At 37.1% G+C, this 19,217-nt stretch overlaps 1 protein-coding gene across 6 annotated transcripts in view; it reads left to right on the plus strand.

Annotated features, from left to right (window-relative positions):
• Window positions 1–19,217, plus strand: part of NECTIN3 (nectin cell adhesion molecule 3) — a 129,806-nt gene that overhangs the window by 100,371 nt on the left and 10,218 nt on the right. For all 6 annotated transcript variants that reach the window (XR_010118631.1, XR_008653479.2, XR_008653480.2 and 3 more), the window contains exon 8: window positions 18,881–18,943. Coding sequence is in view for 3 of the 6 variants with exons in the window: in XM_063630649.1 (XP_063486719.1) it covers window positions 18,881–18,943 (63 nt within the window). In the remaining 3 variants the exon portion in view is untranslated. The remainder of the gene's footprint in view (window positions 1–18,880; window positions 18,944–19,217) is intronic.

Raw genomic sequence — 19,217 nt, forward strand, 5'->3', positions numbered from 1 at the left:
AAGGATAAGTAAAATGCACTGTCATAGAAAATTAATAGATTATAAGCACAGTTACTAGAGCACATTTTAAAGTTGTTGATGATTATCCTATTCACTTCCATGGTCTAATGTGAAGATGTCCTTTCTCACATCTACTGTCGCTGAATGTACTCAGCAGCAAGTACATTCTATTTATCTCCTAACTCCTGGAAAGATGCCTAAAATCTCAAACTAAGAATTAGGGCAACAGTGTTATATTCAGCTGCAGTAATGAAACTGCAAATATAAATACTAATGCATATGGAAGCATACCAATCAGATGAATCCCTCAGAAGTGAAAACTCATGGATACATAGATTTTAATTTTGATGGTTATTGCTAATGAATTTATACTTTGTACCAATGTACACTGCCACTGATAGCATATGAGAGGAAAGTATGTTCTTTAGTTATTAGCTAGCTTGGCATTTAACAAAACCATTACTGTGCTACTAAGTGATATACTGGCCAGTTGAAAATGTTCTTGTGTGCCCCCCTTTGTCTCTATCCAAAGTGTGAGCTCTTATCCACTGATGTATTGGATAAATTTGGCTGTTTATATATTAAGTGAAATCCTCTTTAAATTTTTATTCTTCCTTCCCATATTTAATGTTGAAGCATAAATCTCTGGCTCTGTTCTTCTTTATTAGGCATGAAGATGAAGAAAAGTGAAAGGTAGAGGGGGACAGTAAGTGAGGGTAGGATGGAATTAGGTTGGTGATAAAAAGTTAAAGCTTTTATTGAATTACTATATTGTGAATAATAGCTATTATTTATTGAGTGCTACTTACGTGGCAGGCATTGTTACAAGCACTTTACATGAACTGTCTCATTTAATCCTTACAGTCAACCCCTCAGGTAGGAATTACTGTTTTCTCCCTTCTATCAGTGAGGAAACTGAGGCTTTGAGGGGTATTAACGAAAAAAACATTCAGTGATACTTTGATTAAAGCATAGTAAGGCAGACTTTATTCAGGACCTTAGAAATAGGTATAGGGAGTCTTGCAATAGGGGAGAAAGATTGGGCTTAATTCTGAATACAGCATATGCAAGTGGGCATTTATAGCAAAGGAGCAGAGTGGGGGTCAGTGGATGAAAAATTACTAAGAGGAAACATCAGAAGTAAGGCTAACTTCTGGCTAAACCAACGTAACGGGATTCCTGTTGAAGACAGGGCAGTGTGATCAGACATTACCTGGGAGGTAGTGGAGGATGAAGCACCTGATGAGCTATCTGGGATGATCATATATTGAGGGTGGGAGATTCTTGCGAAACTAACTTAGCAGGGATTGCTAAAACACAGATTTTATGAGGAAGTGGACAGACGGGCCTTGAAGAAGGTTCAGAAGAGTAAAGTTGGGCCAAGCAAGGAATCTTTGTCAAGGATTAAGTAATTTTACCAGGATCATCTTTAGTATACAGCTTCTGAATTTGGGTTCTTAACTTCTATTCCTTGCTGCCTACCAACCAAGAGAACATATGTCAATACTAATTAGAGCTTATATTTATTTAGCATTTTCTAAATGTATGGCATTGTTCTAAGTTCTTTGTACATATTACCTCATGAAATTCTCATAACGATGTTGTGAAGCACATGCCATTATTATCTTCACCTTTAAGATGAGCATGCTAAAGCTCAGAAAGTTAATCACTTCAGTAGCGCCACTATCTATTTGAGGTAGAATTAGAACCCATGCAGTCTAGCTCAAGAGTGTACAATGGGTTTCAAGTACTGAAAAGATCACTGGCCTACCAGTCAAGGAGCATGGATTTGGATTTGTGTTCCAGCTCCGTCTTTAGTGAACCCTTGGGGGAAATACTTTCACCTCAGCTCTGTTTCCTCATGTAAAAGGAGGGCATTTGTTTCTCCATAGTCCTGAGGGACTACTTGCACTAACATTTTAGGTTCATCAATGAAAGGGGTTGAGCAAGTGTGCTACTTCTCATTCATCAGTTGTTGAGGATAACCTTAGACTTTAGTAGTTATGTTATTCCACATCCTCTGGGATTGTACCCAGAAGATGCTCACCTTCTGCAATTTAGTATACCATCATTTCCCAGCACATTAGGTGCATTTACATCTTTGTAGGACAGAGCTCCATACACCAGTGCATATTGACATTTGAAACCTATTTATAGAGGTATTATATGACCCTACTGCACATGTGGGTGGGACCTCATAAGGAAAAAAAAAAAAAAAAAAAAACTTCAAAACAGTTGAAAGACACACATGTCATCTCCTGGTAAGTTAAAAAAAAAAAGTTAAGTTACAATGTAAAGTTCACATATTTTCTTAGAACAATTCACTTCATTATCCAACTTGCCCGGCTAAACAGATTTGTAGCCAAGTACTTGAAGTAGATTATTTTCAACATTTTATGAAATAAACAGAGGCATTTTTACTGACAAGAGTTACCTAAATATTCTGCATCTTCTTGTTTTGAACGCTATGCAGATTCAACTAAAATGATATTTTAAAATAAAGAAATTGGATACTTTGTACTGTCACAACTCCTTTTTCTTATGGACACTTGCCATATTTTGAGACTTTTCTCCATGAGTTCTACAAGTAGATTTTTTAAGCCCTGTAATCTTAGTGCTTGTTGTTTTCCCTTGTGTTTGTAGCAGCTGCTTCCTTTCATGATGCTCTTTCTTCCTTCTAACTTCCTCATTTTAGTGCCTCTCATCACCATCACTCCCCTACTTCCAGCTCCACATACACTCATGCATGTGCACACAAGCATACCCACACATTATATATTATTCTGGGCACTTGCCACTTTGATGCAGAAGGCTTAATGATACTATGTTAAGATACATATGAGGTGTCATAAACATGTTTAGATCTTGGATGAGGAAGGATAGAAATAAAAATAATATCGTTTCCATCTACTTTTACACATTTAAAGTGTCTAGAGTTGTCTTGGATTTTGTTTTACAGAACTTTGGATTAACTCAGATTATGTGCTCATTTTTTAAAAGCTTATATTTCTTCAAACCTTACTAAATGTAAGATGGTATTGTGTTCAAAAATGATATTATTAATAGAAGGGAAGAAAAGGAAAGTGGGTCCTAAAGTTGAATTATTGAACGTGCTAACAAATTAAACTTTCGTTCTTAATGGTGACATAATACTCATTATAGAATAATTCTCCACCCACAAATTGTTATCAGGTGGATATTTTTCCTATTGGCCTGTTTCCTTGATCTGCCATTTACCATGCACATTGGTTGGAGGCCTCAGTTTTCTATTAACACTTTATAGCACCTAGACTTATTTGTGAAATCCTGCAGACGTTGTTCTAAGAACCTTTGTGTTCTACCCTATATTATCCAGTTTCCTCAGGTTTGAGCTAAACATGAGAATGCAGCAAATCATTCCAAGCTGCTTTGGAAAAAAAGTGATAGAAGATTTTTTACAGCTTTTGAAGTCACTTACATCCGGTATGATCTTTCCATTTTTTCCTCCAAGCAACTTTCATACAAATGCCACATTCATTTAGAAACAGGGCTACAATCAAAAGTAAACAATTGTGCCTTTTTCTTTAATACACAGATGGTGCATATTCTCTTTGATGTGTTACCCTTTCTGGGTCTGTTAGGAAAACATGACTCCTATTCCAAGAGCATGTCACTCCCCTTTAATACAAGATGCTTCATCTCTGTGAACAAAGAAGATCTATTTCTGAACCTGCATCTGCTCCACATCTTTACAAGACCAGTGATCTTTCCCTCCAGGTGATAACATTTAGCCCCTCCCATTTTCTTACATCTCATTATCAAGACATGAACAGCTTCCACCTCTTCTGGATCTCTTACCTGTAATCATACATGATTTTTTCAGTCAAGATCCTCTGCAGGGGCTTATAAACTCTTACGCATCTGTTTCAGTTCGTGGCAGTCCTATACCTTCTGCTCTACCTCCCTGAACCTCACAATTGGTTCAATGTCTGTAATATGAGCTGCTCACTCACCACCCAGGGAATTTACAGTCTTTGTCCTCTCTTGAAGAACAATCACTTCTCCCTGTAGTCAGCCCCTGTAATACACTCCTTTCTTCAGTTGAGCTGGTATTCCTTTCTCCTTCTATTGTTGTTTTGAAAAATCTGTGTTCTGATTTCCTGGGTAGAATATGATCCTCCTCACTCTTAGACTCAGTGTATGGTAATAATCTCTTTTATTATCCACACTGCTATCCTTTCATAGACAAATAATATCCTTTTGTCTCACGAGCGTTTAGTAAAGTGTACAGCCTACATTTATTCTTATTTCTTCTCTTTTTTTTTTTGTACACCTGCAGCTTCTGCATACTTGATTACAGTCCATTGGTATTTTTTGCATGGTTTTGTTTCCCCTTCTTCACTCCCTATTGTTGATAGTAAAATCCTGGATTCTTCTGGGCTTTGAGAACCTAGCTATCATCATCATCATTATCATCATCATCATTATCATCCAGATTAATGTTTCTCAAGTCCTGCTCTCACTGTGTTGCTTTTACCTAGGATCTAGGTGGTTCTGGAGGCTTGGGACTCTCAGTCTAGCCCTCTGTGATCTGACTCCACCATACCTAACCCAGTACTCCCAGTATGTTCAAGTGAGTTCTCCCATCCAACCAATAAAGTGTGAGTCCTCACTAATACTGGTTAACCTTTATCTCTTCATAGCTTATGTTGATTGCCCTAGCCTCTGAACCCCTGTCATTTCTGTAGTCTGTATTATAAGTCTTCAGTGTGTTATTTACAATTTCGAAAATCTCTAAGCAAATCAAGTTTTTCCTAACCCATTTTGCACTCAAATCTGAGCTGAACTACTGATTCTCACAGTGTTATTTATAATCATTTTTCTCACAATATGAACATTCAATTTTCCACTGCAGATATATTGATGTACTTGATCGTGGGGTTCTGTACCATATCCTGCGGGAGGTGCTTTATAAATATATGGAATATGTACCTATCACTTTTTTAAAATCAGAAAAATTCTGAATTCCAAAACACATCTGGTCCTAAGAGTTTCAGATGAGAGATTGTGGACTTGTAGTGATTTAGCCATTTAATAATATTAGGTCAGCAGATAGTTACATGTCTACAGTGTGCTGGGTACTGAAACGGGAGGGTTCCTTGATCCCCCTTGCAGGACATATAGCAGGGTTGTGGCTTGCCTGTTCCATCGCCACTGCTGCTCAAACTACTGAGGTTTGGGGGATGGGGAGTGGGGCGAGCATGCAGATAGACAGGTGCAAGGGCCCAAGTGTGCATGTGTTACAGTGTGCCCTTTTAGCCCTGCTGTCTGTAGACGGCTTGAGTGTTAACCAGCTCAGTGGACCCTCTGCTTTTCTGCAAGGGCAGAAGGCCAGTGTGACAACTTTCTGTATCCTGAGCTCTTGTCCAGTGTCCCGGTAGAATTGGGTCACACACAGACTCAATGGATGAGCGCAGACTTGAAGGATGAATGTAGGATTTCATTGAGTGGCGGAGGTGGCTCTCAGTGGGATGGATGGGGAGCTGGCAGCGGGGATGGAGTAGGAAGATGATCTTCCCCTGGAGCCTGGCCATCCAGCGGCCAAACTCCTCTTCCACCACCCCCAGCCAAACTCCTCTCAGTGTTCAGATGTTGCTCCTCTTCTCTATTTCTCTGCCACATTGTTCCGCCATCCATCTGCTTGTCTCCTCCTCTTCTTGCCTGCTGGTCAGCTTCTGGAGCCTGGGGTTTGGGTTTATATGGGTGCACGATAGTGGGCACGGTCATAAACCTTTTAAGCTTACTCATGAATGCTTGGAACCAGCAATGTTAAATCTGTGAATACTAAGGGTCTGCTAAAATAATAAGAGACATTCGTATGACTAGCATACCCGTATGTGTAATTATCTTGGAGAACAGTAACAATTGTGTATCTCATTAAACAACTGCCTAATTAATGTTGTTGTAAATTTTGCCTGATTAGGATACAATCTTTATAGTTGCTGATCCTGAAACAAAGTCAACCTCTCTCATAACTATTTAAAAAAGTGAAAGGGAAATCAATCTTTGGTTCACAGTTTTAATAATATTATATTAATTCTTTTAGAGAGGTACTTAATAGATATGAGTGTAATATCCTATATGCCTTGAAGAATCCATATTTTGTGAATTATATATGGTGGCCAGTTCTTTATGTGTTGCTCCTTTAGTGTGGAGAAATCATCTCTCTAGATTAGGAACTCAGTCATCCAAATAAGCAATTGGATACTTTTTAACGGAGAAACTTCTGCATCAGGGACAGTCTGTTGTAAAGTATTTATTAAGAATTTAATATATACTTTTATAATAGCAGATTCCAGACTAAGTCAGTGACTTCTCAGTTTACTGAATCTCCCTACCCATGTTTCTCCAAAATGGAGTAATTATAATAAAATGACAAGTTAGAGGTTTTTTTTTAAAAAAACTTTATTAATGGCAACAAAAGCCAAAATTGACAAATGGGATCTAATTAAACTAAAGAGCTTCTGCACAGCAAAAGAAACTACCATCAGAGTGAACAGGCAACCTACAGAATGGGAGAAAATTTTTGCAACCTACTCATCTGACAAAGGGCTAATATCCAGAATCTACAATGAACTCAAACAAATTTACAAGAAAAAACAAACAACCCCATCAAAAAGTGGGCGAAGGACATGAACAGACACTTCTCAAAAGAAGACATTTATGCAGCCAAAAAACACATGCAAAAATGCTCGTCATCACTGGCCATCAGAGAAATGCAAATCAAAACCATAATGAGATACCATCTCACACCAGTTAGAATGGCCATCATTAAAAAGTCAGGAAACAACAGGTGCTGGAGAGGATGTGGAGAAATAGGAACACATTTACACTGTTGGTGGGACTGTAAACTAGTTCAACCATTGTGGAAGTCAGTGTGGCGATTCCTCAGGGATCTAGAACTAGAAATACCATTTGACCCAGCCATCCCATTACTGGGTATATACCCAAAGGACTATAAATCATGCTGCTATAAAGACACATGCACACGTATGTTTATTGTGGCACTATTCACAACAGCAAAGAGTTGGAACCATCCCAAATGTCCAACAACGATAGTCTGGATTAAGAAAATGTGGCACATATACACCATGGAATACTATGCAGCCATAAAAAATGATGAGTTCATGTCCTTTGTAGGGACATGGATGAAACTGGAAAACATCATTCTCAGTAAACTATCGCAAGGACAAAAAACCAAACACCGCATGTTCTCACTCATAGGTGGGAATTGAACAATGAGAACTCATGGACACAGGAAGGGGAACATCACACTTCAGGGACTGTTGTGGGGTGGGGGGAGGGGGAGGGACAGCATGAGGAGATATACCTAATGCTAAATGACGAGTTAATGGGTGCAGCAAACCAACATGGCACATGGATACATATGTAACAAACCTGCACATTGTGCACATGTGCCCTAAAACCTAAAGTATAATAATAAAATTTAAAAAAAACACTTTATTGAGTTGGAGTTTACATAATACCATGCCATATTTTAAGTGTACGTTTTGATAGCCTTGCCAAATGTGTACATGGATGTAACCATTGCCCCAAGCAAGAACTTTTCCATTTTGGTTTAAAGTTTTGGGATGTTGTGAAGAAAAAAACCTTTTTCCTTTTTTTGTAACATATTTTTCTGGTTTTAGTATCCAGATGATGTTAATCTCATAAAAGGAGTTTCAAAGTATTCTCTTTTTCTCCATTTGCTGAAATAATTTTTAAGAGCAGTGTTATTCCTTCTTTAAAATGTTTGGTAGAATTTACTAGTGAAATTATCTGGGCCTGGAGTTTCTTTGTGGAAGGATTTTAATTGTGCCTTTCAGTATATTTGTTGGTTTCATCTAGGTTGTCAAAGTTAATTGACATCAAATTTTTCATAATACACTTTTTTATCCTTTTAATTTATATGGGATCGGCAGTAATGTCACCTTTTTCATTTTGATATTGATTTGTCTTTTCTCTTTTTCTTGCTAGGGGTTTTCCCATTTTATTAATATTTTCAAAGAAACAGCTTTTGGTTTTATTAATTCTCTCCATTGTTTGTGTGTTTGTTTTGCTTGTTTATTGATTTTTCACTCTTTTTTTCTACTTGCTGTGGATTTAATTTGTTCTTCTTTTTTCAGTTTCTTAAGCTTAGATCATTAATTTGAGACTTTCTTCTTTTCTAATACAAGCATTTAAAAATACAAAGTTTCCTTTGAGCACTTCTTTGTTTGAAATTATGCAAACTTTGGTTTTTTAAGATATCGTTATTCAGTTAAATATTTTCTAGTTTATCTTTTATTTCTTTGCTCAATGAGTTATTTAGAAGTATATGTATTTTACAAACATTTTGAAATTTTCAAATGTTTTTTATTGATTTTTCATTAATTTTTTATGGTTAGAAAATATATGTTTGACTTCAATCTTTTAAGTATATTGAGACTTCTTTTAAAACCCAGTGTATAGTCTGTCTTAGTGAATGTTTTTATGTGTACTGAAACTAATGTATGTTACACTGTTGTTGGATGTGGTAGTTTATAAATGTCACTTAGGTCAAGTTGGTTGATAGTGTTGTTCAAGTCTTATAAATATGTACTAATTTTCCTTTTTCATTTCTATAGTAACTAAGATGGGAGTGTTATTTTCTACTACATTTGTGAATATATCCATTTCTCCTTTCAGTTCTGTCGGTTATTCATGTATTTTTGTAGTTCTCTTATTGGATATGTACACATGTAGGATTGTTATGTCTTGATAAACTGATCCTTTTATCATTTATGAAAGATCCTTTTTGATTTCTGATAATTTTCTTTGTCCTGAAGTTACTTTGTCCGATATTACTATAGCTACTCTGGTTTTCAAACTCGTTTTTTTATTATTATTATTTGTGTATAGTGTGTGTTTTTCCATCCCTTTGCTTTTAACCAGTCTGTCTTAACATATTTACAATAATTTTCCTATTAGTCACATGTAGTTGGGTATTGCCTTGTTACCAATCTGAAAATCCTTACCTTAAATTGCTATGTTTATGTTTATTGCCACTTTTACTTATTTATTGCTGTGGTTGGGCTTAAGTCCATCATCTTGTTATTTGTCTTCTGTTTGTCCCATTGGATCTTTGTCCTTTTTTTCACTTTTCCTGCCTTTTTTTAAATTAGCTGAGTGATTTACTATTTTTAGTATTTTTTAATTTAAATACATTTATTTAGTCTATTGAATTATTAGCTGTACCACTTTGTTGTTACTGTTATTGTCATTTATCTAGTTTAGCATACACATTTTTAACTTATCACTATCTACCTTAATATTACATAATACTACTTCATATATATTAGATGAATTTTAATATACATTCAGTTTCTTTCCTTCTTTTCTTATCATCTTGTGCATTTTATTTCTCCCTGCATTATAAACCTGACAATACATTATTACTATTTTTGTTTTAAACCATAATGTATCTTTTTTAAAACTACAAACTGATAAAGTTATGTTTGAACTCCGTTTTCTTCAACCTGAATACCTTTTCCATAACATTTCTTATGGTACAGATCTACTGATAAAACAATTTTTTTCTCTATTTCACTATTTTTTTTTTTTTTTGGAAACAAAGTTTCATTCTTGTTGCCCAGGCTGGAGTGCAATGGCTCGGTCTCAGTTCACTGCAAACTCTGCCTCCCAGGTTCAAGTGATTCTCCTGCCTTAGCCTCCCAAGTAGCTGGGATTAGAGGCACCCGCCACCACACCTGGCCAATTTTTGTGTATTTTTATTAGAGTCAGGGTTTTACCATGTTGACCAGGCTGGTCTCAAACTCCTCACCTGAAGTGATCTGCCCGCCTGAGCCTCCCAAAGTGCTGGGATTACAGGCGTGAGCCACAATGCCCAGCCTATTTTTGAATATTTTATGGGATATAGAATTCTAGTTTTTTTTTTTCATTTAGCACTTCAAAATTATAGTTTTATTGTCTTCTGTACTCCTTTTTTTTCTAGTGAGAAGCCAGTGATAATGCTTTATTTCTCTGATTAAACTATGTCTTGTTTTTCCCTTTAGCTACATCTTTGATTTTCTCTTTATTGTTAGTTTTTAGCAATTAGATTTTGAAAGGTATTAGAGTGACTTTATGTTTACTATTTTGGGGGTTCATTGAGCTTCATAGTACTGTAGGTTTATATATTTCATAAAATTTGGAAAATTTTGGCAATTCTTCAAATATTATAGTTTTCCCCTCCTTTGTGTGATTCCAGTTATACAAATAGTAGATTTTTTGATATTATCTCACAGATTACTAAGGCTATATTCAATTTTTTCAGCCTTTTTTCCCTCTGTTCTTTTGTATTGATAGATTCTGCCTTTAAGTACAGTGATTTTTTCTTCTGCAGTGTCTACTCTGCTACTAAGACCGTCCAGTGACTTTTTCCATTTCAGATATTGTATTTTTTTTCTAGCTCTAAAGTTATTTTTGGTCTTTTTTATAGTTGTCAACTCTCATGTTGTGTTCATGTTTTCCTTTATAGCCTTAAACATATTTATAATAGCCATTTTAAAGTTTTTCTCTGCTAATTTCATCATATGTCATGTTATGCTTTGAAAAGCCATATTGAAATTTAATTGCCATTATAATACTGTTGATCTAATCACCTTCTACCTTCGTTAATAGATGAATACCATTATCTTTGGAGTGGGTTAGTTATCTGGAGACTCCAGCCCCACTTTTCTCTCTGCATTTGTATGCTTGCCTGGCCTTCTGCTTTCCACGGTAGAATGATGTAACGTGAAGGCCTTTGCCAGATGCTAGCACCTTGATATTGAACTTCCCAGCCTTCATGAGCCAAATAAACTTCTATTATTTACAGATTACCCAGTCCATGGTATTCTGTTATAGCAACACAAAACAGACTAAGACGTATTATTTCTGGTTTAGTTTCTATATACTTATTTTTTCCCACTTTTTTGTTTTATCATGGTCAGTACATTTTAATTGGATGCTGGACGCTGTGAATGTTATGTTTTCAGTTGTTTGAATTTTGCTCTTATTTCTTAAGAAGAATTCAGTTATTTTCTGGAAGTCAGTTAATTTACTTCAAGATCAACCTGATCTTCTGGAACCTGACCTTCTGGAAGTTTGTTTTTAAGTTTTGTTAGAATGGTTATAGAATAGCCTATCTTCTAGAGCTACTTTAGCCTTCTAAGGTGTGAACCTGGGTCTCTGCTGGATGTCTTACATGTTCAGTGAGGATTTTCTACTTCAGCTGGTTGGATCAATAAGTGTCACTCAACTCTAATCAAGTTCTGGTAATTGTTAAGATAACAGCTCCCTAGCAAATTTTCTTTCTCCAACAGTTATTCTTTGCTCTGTGCATGTCCAGCCTAGTATGCCGCCCAGGGAACTCTCATGCAGATTTCTGGAGCTTTTTCTATGTGTGTCTTTCTCTTCTTCAGGACCCTGTTCCACAGATTTCAGTCACCTCAACTTTCCTAAATGCCGAACTCCATCTCCCCAGTTCAGCAAGATCCTGTGCTCTTCTTGAATTTTTCTCTTCTTACGCCACCAAAAAAAAAAAAGAGTTTTCAAAAGATAACACATGTGCATGTGTGTGCGCGAGTGTGTGTGGGTATTTTGTGTATATGTATTTTTCCATGATCTGGGATCCCAGTCGTATACAACACAGTTGTCCGTTGTCTGAAAACTGTTGTTTTGTATATTTTGTCCAATTTTTTATTAGTTTATGACAGGAAGGTTAGTCTGGTATTAGTTCTCCATCATGGCTGGAAGCAGAAGTAAAAATGTATCACTTGTCAGTATAAGGAAGAAGCATTAGGGCAAGATATATCAATCAAATGAAACTTTTACAATGTCTTGTGGAGTTATAAGCAGAAGAGAGGGAAAATGCCAACAGATAGATGCAGAGCACCTTGTAGAGAGTAAACGAAAGGAAGAAGTAGGAAGGTCATGGAACAAAGACTCAGCAGAGAAAATGACTGGGTTTTCTATGATCCAGTAATTCCAGAAATCTCTTTGTTTAGGGTTGAATGAAAAATAATTTCAACAAGAATCCTAGGTATTAATCTCAAATTCTGGTGGGTAGGTAAAGAAAAGAGACACAATTCCCTGGTCAACAGTGGAATTGGGAGAATAGCAGAAGCACAAATAGAAGTGAACTAAAAAGGAAAGAGTAATTATAAAATGAAGTATTATAACTTGGATTCAGAGTTTCTTGACAGGCATAGGAGAGCAGTATATAGTAATTTGTTCCTTTTTTCTAAGGCACGAGACCAGAATCAAAGTAATTAAGTAACATATTCATTATTTATACGTTCTTCATATACTCTGTACTCCATAAAAAAACAGTGAATGCGCACTAAAATATTTAATTATGTCTAGTATGCGGTGAGTGGCAGTGGGAAATTACCCAACAATGTGATAGGGAAGCTGGGAAACTGCTTGAATTGGGAAGGAATTAGAATTAGGAAAAACTATTTTAAAATTCATATGGAACCAAAAAAGTTTGAATAGCCAAGGCAATCATAAACAAAAAGAACAAAGCTAGAGGCATCATGTTAACCCAACTTCAAACTGTATTAAAAGGCTACAGTAACCAAAACAGCATTGTACTGGTACAGAAACAGATAATAGACCAATACGACAGAATGGAGAGCCCAAAAATAAAGCTGTACAGCTAACATCATCTGATCTTTGACAAAGTCAACAAAAAACAAGCAATGAGGAAAGGACTCTGTATTCAGTAAATGATGCTAGGGTAAATGGCTAGCCATATACAGAAAATCGAAGCCGGACCCCTTCCTTACACGTTATACAAAAAATCAACTCCTACCTATTGGATACTATGCCTGTTACCTGGGTGATGAAATAATCTGTACGTTAGATCCCCATGATACACAATTAACCTATGTAACAAACCTGCATATGTACCCCTGAACTTAAAATAAAAGTTAAAAACAAGCCTGTAAAAACTAGTATTAGCACTTTAGAAACTAGGTATGAAAGCCTCTGTGACTTTAGCAAATCAGGAGAGTGAATATGGATTATAACTCAATAGAAATTGCTATAATATAGTACATGTAAGTAGAGAAGTTGAAACATGTATTACAGATTTAGAGTAGCCCAAGGCTTTCTAGGAAAAGATACAAGAATAATAGAATAATATATGCTGTGTATCCATTAGTTAAAGTATTATAGTTTTATTCAGTACATATATATTAGTCACCAAACATATGTACAGTATTATTTAAGACACTTTTCAAATATAGATATTTTGTTAATTATTTTTTTTAAAAAATACCAAATCCTGTTGAGGACATGGAGCAGCTGAGACTCTCATTCATTACTGGTGGGAATACAAAATGGTATAGATGCTTTGGGAGACAGTTTGGCAGTTTCTTAAAAAACTAAGCATATACCTCATGCCTGTAATCCCAACACTGTGGGAGGATCATTTGACATCAGGAGTTTGAGACAAGCCTGAGCAATATAGCAATACCCTGTCTCTACAAAAAATAAATTGAAAAAATTAGCCAGGCCTGGTGGTGTGTGCCTGTAGTCCCAGCTACTTAGGAGGCTGAGGGAAGAGGATCGCTTGAACTCAGGTGTTTGAGACTGCAGTGAACCATGATTGTACCACTACTCTCCAGCCTGGGTGACAGAGCAAGACTCCATCTTTACATAAAAACAACAATTAAGCATACTCTTACCATATAACCTATGATGTGAAAACTTATATTCATACAAAACTTGCACATGAATGTTTATAGCAGCTCAATTCATAATTTCCAAAACTTGGAAGTAACCAATATGCAAATGAATAAATGAACTGGTATATTCAGACAATGGAATATTATTTAGTGCTAAAAAGGAATAAGCCATCAAGCCATGAAAAGACATGGGGTAACGTTAAATGCATATTACAGAGTGAAAGATATGAAAAAGCTACATACTGAATGATTTCCACTATATGATACTGTGGAAAAGGCAAAACAATAGAGACTGGAAAAAGATAAGTTATTGCTATAGGTTGGGTGGCTAGGGAGGATGGTGGAACACAGGAGATTTTCAGGCCAGTTAAATTATTCTGTGTGATACTACAAGAGTAGATCGTGTCATGATCCATTTGTTAAAATCTGTTTGTTACAACACCAAGAGTGAACTCTAATGTAAACTATAAACTTTAGGTGATGACGTATGAGAAGGTGCATCAATGGTAACAAATGTGCCACTGTGGTGCAAGTATGTTCATAGTTGTGGAGGTTGTGGCATGGGGGCAGGGAATATGTGGGAAGGGGGCAGGGAATATGTGGGAATTATTTGTACTTTCCACTGAACTTTTCTGTGAACTTAAAACCACTAAAAAATAAAGTTGATTAAATAAAAAGAGATGCTAGTATATGCAACATTTCAAGTGGTCTGTGGATTGACAGAAAGAGCATGTACTCATCTGCCATTAGATTTAAGTTCCTTATGTATTGAGCCAGTGTCACAAAATCTTGTCAGAGATTAGATAGCCACACAGTGCAGAAACAGATACATAATGCTTTCCATAGCCCAGTCCCGTAATGCAGGGCCTTTTCTAGGGTGTGTTGGGTCCTTGTCTGCATACACAATTTTACTAAATATTATATTACAAAAGTTACAATGATTTAATGATGAAGATTCAGAATATGGGATAGAGAAAAGAAACTTACCCATTCACTTATTGTCCAATCAGTGCACATGAAGATTGTTTGTAGTGTCCAGGCACCATTTTTTCCTCTTCAGGTCTGAGAACTTTCTCTTCTTGTCCTTTATTGTCAAATGCACCACTTCTGGCTATTTAAAAAAGTCTTCTACCATGAGAAAAAGACAGCAATGTTATTATTGCTCATAAAGCTATGGCTCTTTAAAATCTGTTTGTATTGAAGCAGAATAGACAGATTATTTATCTCTGTAGTTCCCAAATACTATTAACTTAATTCTTGTTATATTGTTAATTATGACACTGCATTACTGACTTCCAGAGACTTGAAAGTTGTTACCACATTTAATAGGTGATGACCAAATACAGTTCTTAACCTAGGGTGTTCAGCAAAGTGTGAATGATCATTTATTTTCCGGTCATGTTAGATTTACCATTTGGAATTTTAAATATAAGCATAGAACAGCACATCTTCCAACCAAATCTTCCCTTGAACTCTTGAGGCCATAAACACTGTGTTCCTAGAATATGCTCCCTTTCAGTGTTGACTGTACCTTTGCTTTCCCCCACACTGCCACAAGGAATAGGCAAGGACTATGTTGTTACCAGAGGCTATGTTCAAGATTTATTGCCGGGCGCTGTGGCTCACGCTTGTAATCCCAGCACTTTGGGAGGCCGAGGCGGGCAGATCACGAGGTCAGGAGATCGGGACCACAGTGAAACCCCATCTCTACTAAAAATGCAAAAAATTAGCCGGGCGTTGTGGCGGGCGCCTGTAGTCCCAGCTACTCGGAGAGGCTGAGGCAGGAGAATGGCATGAACCCGGGAGGCAGAGCTTGCAGTGAGCCGAGATTGCGCCACTGCACTCCAGCCTGGGCCACAGAGCAAGACTCCCTCTCAAAAAAAAAAAAAAAGATTTCTTTTCCTTTTTTTTTTCTTTTTTAACTTTTCAACATGATTGTACTACTGTTAAGGAATGGAAACAACCACCAGAAATCTTTGATTGCCCTCCATTTGGTAGCTACTGTTTACTTCTTGGAAGCCAAGGTTGCTTAGAACATCACCTAAATTGCCTTTTCCTTCTAGAAATGTCAGACTTAGAAATTAAGTCACACTATTATACATGAGGGACTGCTGAAGAAAATGGTATGAGCAGACTGTGGCATGTCTGTCAGAGGTTCCTTGATGCTGGTAAGAGAGGTAGTGGGTTGTGATGGCTTCTACTGACTTGTCCTAAGAATCAACACAAATGTATTTAGGTTTTATTATTATAATAAAGGGAAACTTGAAGTGGGAGAAAATGAGATTGTAAATTGATTTTTTAAAGATATCCAGATACCACTTTAAAAAAATGGATTAACTCTTCTCATGGCTTAGGAAATTCACACCCACCCCCTTTACAGAGAAGCTTCTGATTACACACCTCTTGTCAAGTTAGATGCAGCAGTGAGTGATGTGAAATCATTTCTTAATTATCTGTACTAATGGATGGAGAATAATAAATGGCAAAGAAACAAATGAAAATGCTGATTTTAATATAAGGTATTTTTTCCCAAGTCTATTTTCCTTTGACCAGGACCAGCTACATAATTCCTGAGGCACAGTGCAAAATGAAAATGCTGGGCCCCATGTTCAAAAATTAAGGCTGTCAAGATGGCATTATTAGGTACCTAGATAGAGGGTGAATGAGAGTCTCATTTTCACTGGGACATGGTCTGCAGGCACCTGCCATATGCACCATGACTGTAGGCATGTGCTCCTGAACCAATGCCCAGGCATCTGCCTGGGCCGAGGACAGCAGCAGTCACTGGAGAGGGGACAGGGAGGGGGAGGCCAGGTAGGACCTGGGGCAGCAAGATGGGGTAGCAGTGGCCAAGAACCACACAGATAGCAGGAGGCAGGGATGCCTGTGAGCCTAGCCTACAAGTCCCTGAAGCATGCTTTTTTGTCTCATTAGACCACTTACAACAGAAATTATCAGTGAAATTATTAAGAAATCTTAGATGGCAACTGCAAAGTATTAAAAGCATTAAACCCCAGGGGCCCTGTGTGATTGGCCATACATCCATGATTGGCCCTGCCTTGGACTTTTACCAGTGTGTACTGTTAATATCACCTGATCATATGGGAAGCACTGTAGAATTATGCTGACTTTGACAGGAGGAGTGAACATGTCACATAATTTATAATATAGATAACCTTGACATAAGATATCCAGAATTAATGATAGTTTAGATTCCAATAAATTCATTAGTGAACTATTCTTATTGCACAAACCCACATTAAGGTAGAGGGATGGAGGAGGATGATTATGTTAGTCTGTTCAGGCTTCTGTAACAAAACACCGTAAACTAGGTAGCTAACAAACAACAGAAATATGTTTCCTATACTTCTGGAGGCTGAGAAGTCCAAGATGAATGTATCAGCAGATTTAGTGTCTGGCGAGGGAACTCTGACCTCTTCAATCCCTTATAAGGGCACTAATCCCATTTATGACAGCTCCACTCTTATAGCCTATTCACCTCCCAAAGGCCCCACCTTTTAGTACTATCACATTGTGATTAGGTTTCAACATATTAATTTTGGGAGTACACAAACATTCAGACCATTAGCAAGTGGCTAAGAAAGGCTTACTACTTACTGGAGTTGAAAGTTACATTAGGGACTATAAAACAAGACAGTCATGATGAGTGTGCTATAATAGAGATAAAAACAAGAACAATAGGAAAACTAGGAGTAAAGAGATTAACTTTGACAGGGAATGTGGACAAGCCTTGTGAAAAAAGAATGACTTCAGTCAGGCCATGTGGGATAAGTTGAATTTCTAATCCCAGAGATTCATCCTTCCAAACCAAAAGGGACAGTATGAGCAAAGATAGTGAAATGCAGAGCTTGTTGATAGATATGCCTGCATGTGGAGACATTCAGGCATTATTTTATTATATTGACTGAACATCTATTTTCCAGACACTAAAATGAAAGCAGGGATGTGAAAATACAGAATTTGGAATTAGACAAAGCTACATTTGAATCACTATTTACCACTTACCAGTTGTGTGACTGGAGACAACTTGCGTAACTAAGCCTCAGTTTTAGTCATCTGTAAAATAAAGATACTAGTTTTGTTGAAGTATTGTACGTATAAAGATTAGGTGAGATAATGTTTGTGAAACACTTCAACCAGCACTCTCAATCTGGAAAAGGAGAAAAGCAAGTAGACTTATAAATGTGATAATAAATGCTATGAAGGCACAGAAAAGGGTGGCCATCTTTGCTCGAGGGTGTTGTGCAAGGCTTCATGAAAGAGGTGATATTTGAACTGAAGTCTAAAGGGTAAGTCGTGTTTGTAAGCCGAGGAAAACTGAAAAAAATTCTTCTTAGGGTGAGGTTTGAAAATGAACTCCCTTTATAATCTGTGTAGGGGTGAGGGTGGGGATAAGGATGGGAGAGTAGCAAGCAAGAAAAGGATGATCATATATCCTTTAAATCTATGTATAAAGACAAGAAATAATGCCTCATTACCACCCCAAACCACTTTTACCTGATTCAAAATATCAGACTCTTCTGAGAAAAGACAGGAGACCGTCTGTCGTGAGCTCACCCTCATGTAAGATGTAAACAAGTTTGCATGAGAACTTCTGCAGCAGATGTTGTCTATATTTTATTTTCTTTTTGAAACCAAATCTCGGTTGCTCTGTAGCGCAGGCTGGAGTACAGTGGTACGATCATGGCTCACTGTGACCTCTGCTTCCCAATTCAAACAATTCTCCTGCCTCAGCTTCCCAAAGCTGGGATTACAGGTGTGCACCACCACGCCCGGCTAATTTTTGTATTTTTAGTAGAGACGGAGTTTCACCATGTTGATCAGGCTGGTCTCAAACTTCTGGCCTCAAGTTATCCACCTGCCTTGGCCTCCCAAAGTGCTAGGATTACAGGCAAGAGCCACTGTGCCCAGCCCTATATTTTCTTCTTTCCAGAAGTCAAGAGCCGGGAGAGAGTGAGTGAAACTCTTAAAAAAATATGGTTGCTTTTCTTACTCTCATGTGGAACATTTTGCTTAGTTTGTAGACATAACAAGACATGATTGGCTCTTTTAAAAATAAGAATCTTAGTAGTTGATATGTTTTGCCATGTGTTTTACAGTGCACGTCTTTTTGTGTTTTCTTCCAGCCTGAACACTTGCCTTTGCAGACTCAGTTCAAAGAAAGAGAAGTTGGCAATCTTCAGCACTCTGTAAGTAACTATGTTGTGGGTATCAGCCCAGGTGGAGCTGGTAGCTAACATGCTTATTAAAATATCATTTAATTGTATACAAGTTCATTTTATTCATCTTTCCCCTATTTGAGTGTCTCTGCTAAGATCTGGTAGTCCTTGAATTTTACTCTTAGAAGTAATCAAGTTTTATGAAACCAATAACGGGCAGAAGAGTCTGTCCCAGAGACACCACAGAACATCATTGGGGGTTCATTTTGTAAGTGCTAGCTGTGGCAAGGTCAAGCCAGAAGGA

The sequence above is a fragment of the Symphalangus syndactylus genome, chromosome 21, assembly GCF_028878055.3.
Source record: "Symphalangus syndactylus isolate Jambi chromosome 21, NHGRI_mSymSyn1-v2.1_pri, whole genome shotgun sequence".
Classification (NCBI taxonomy): Eukaryota; Metazoa; Chordata; class Mammalia; order Primates; family Hylobatidae; genus Symphalangus; species Symphalangus syndactylus.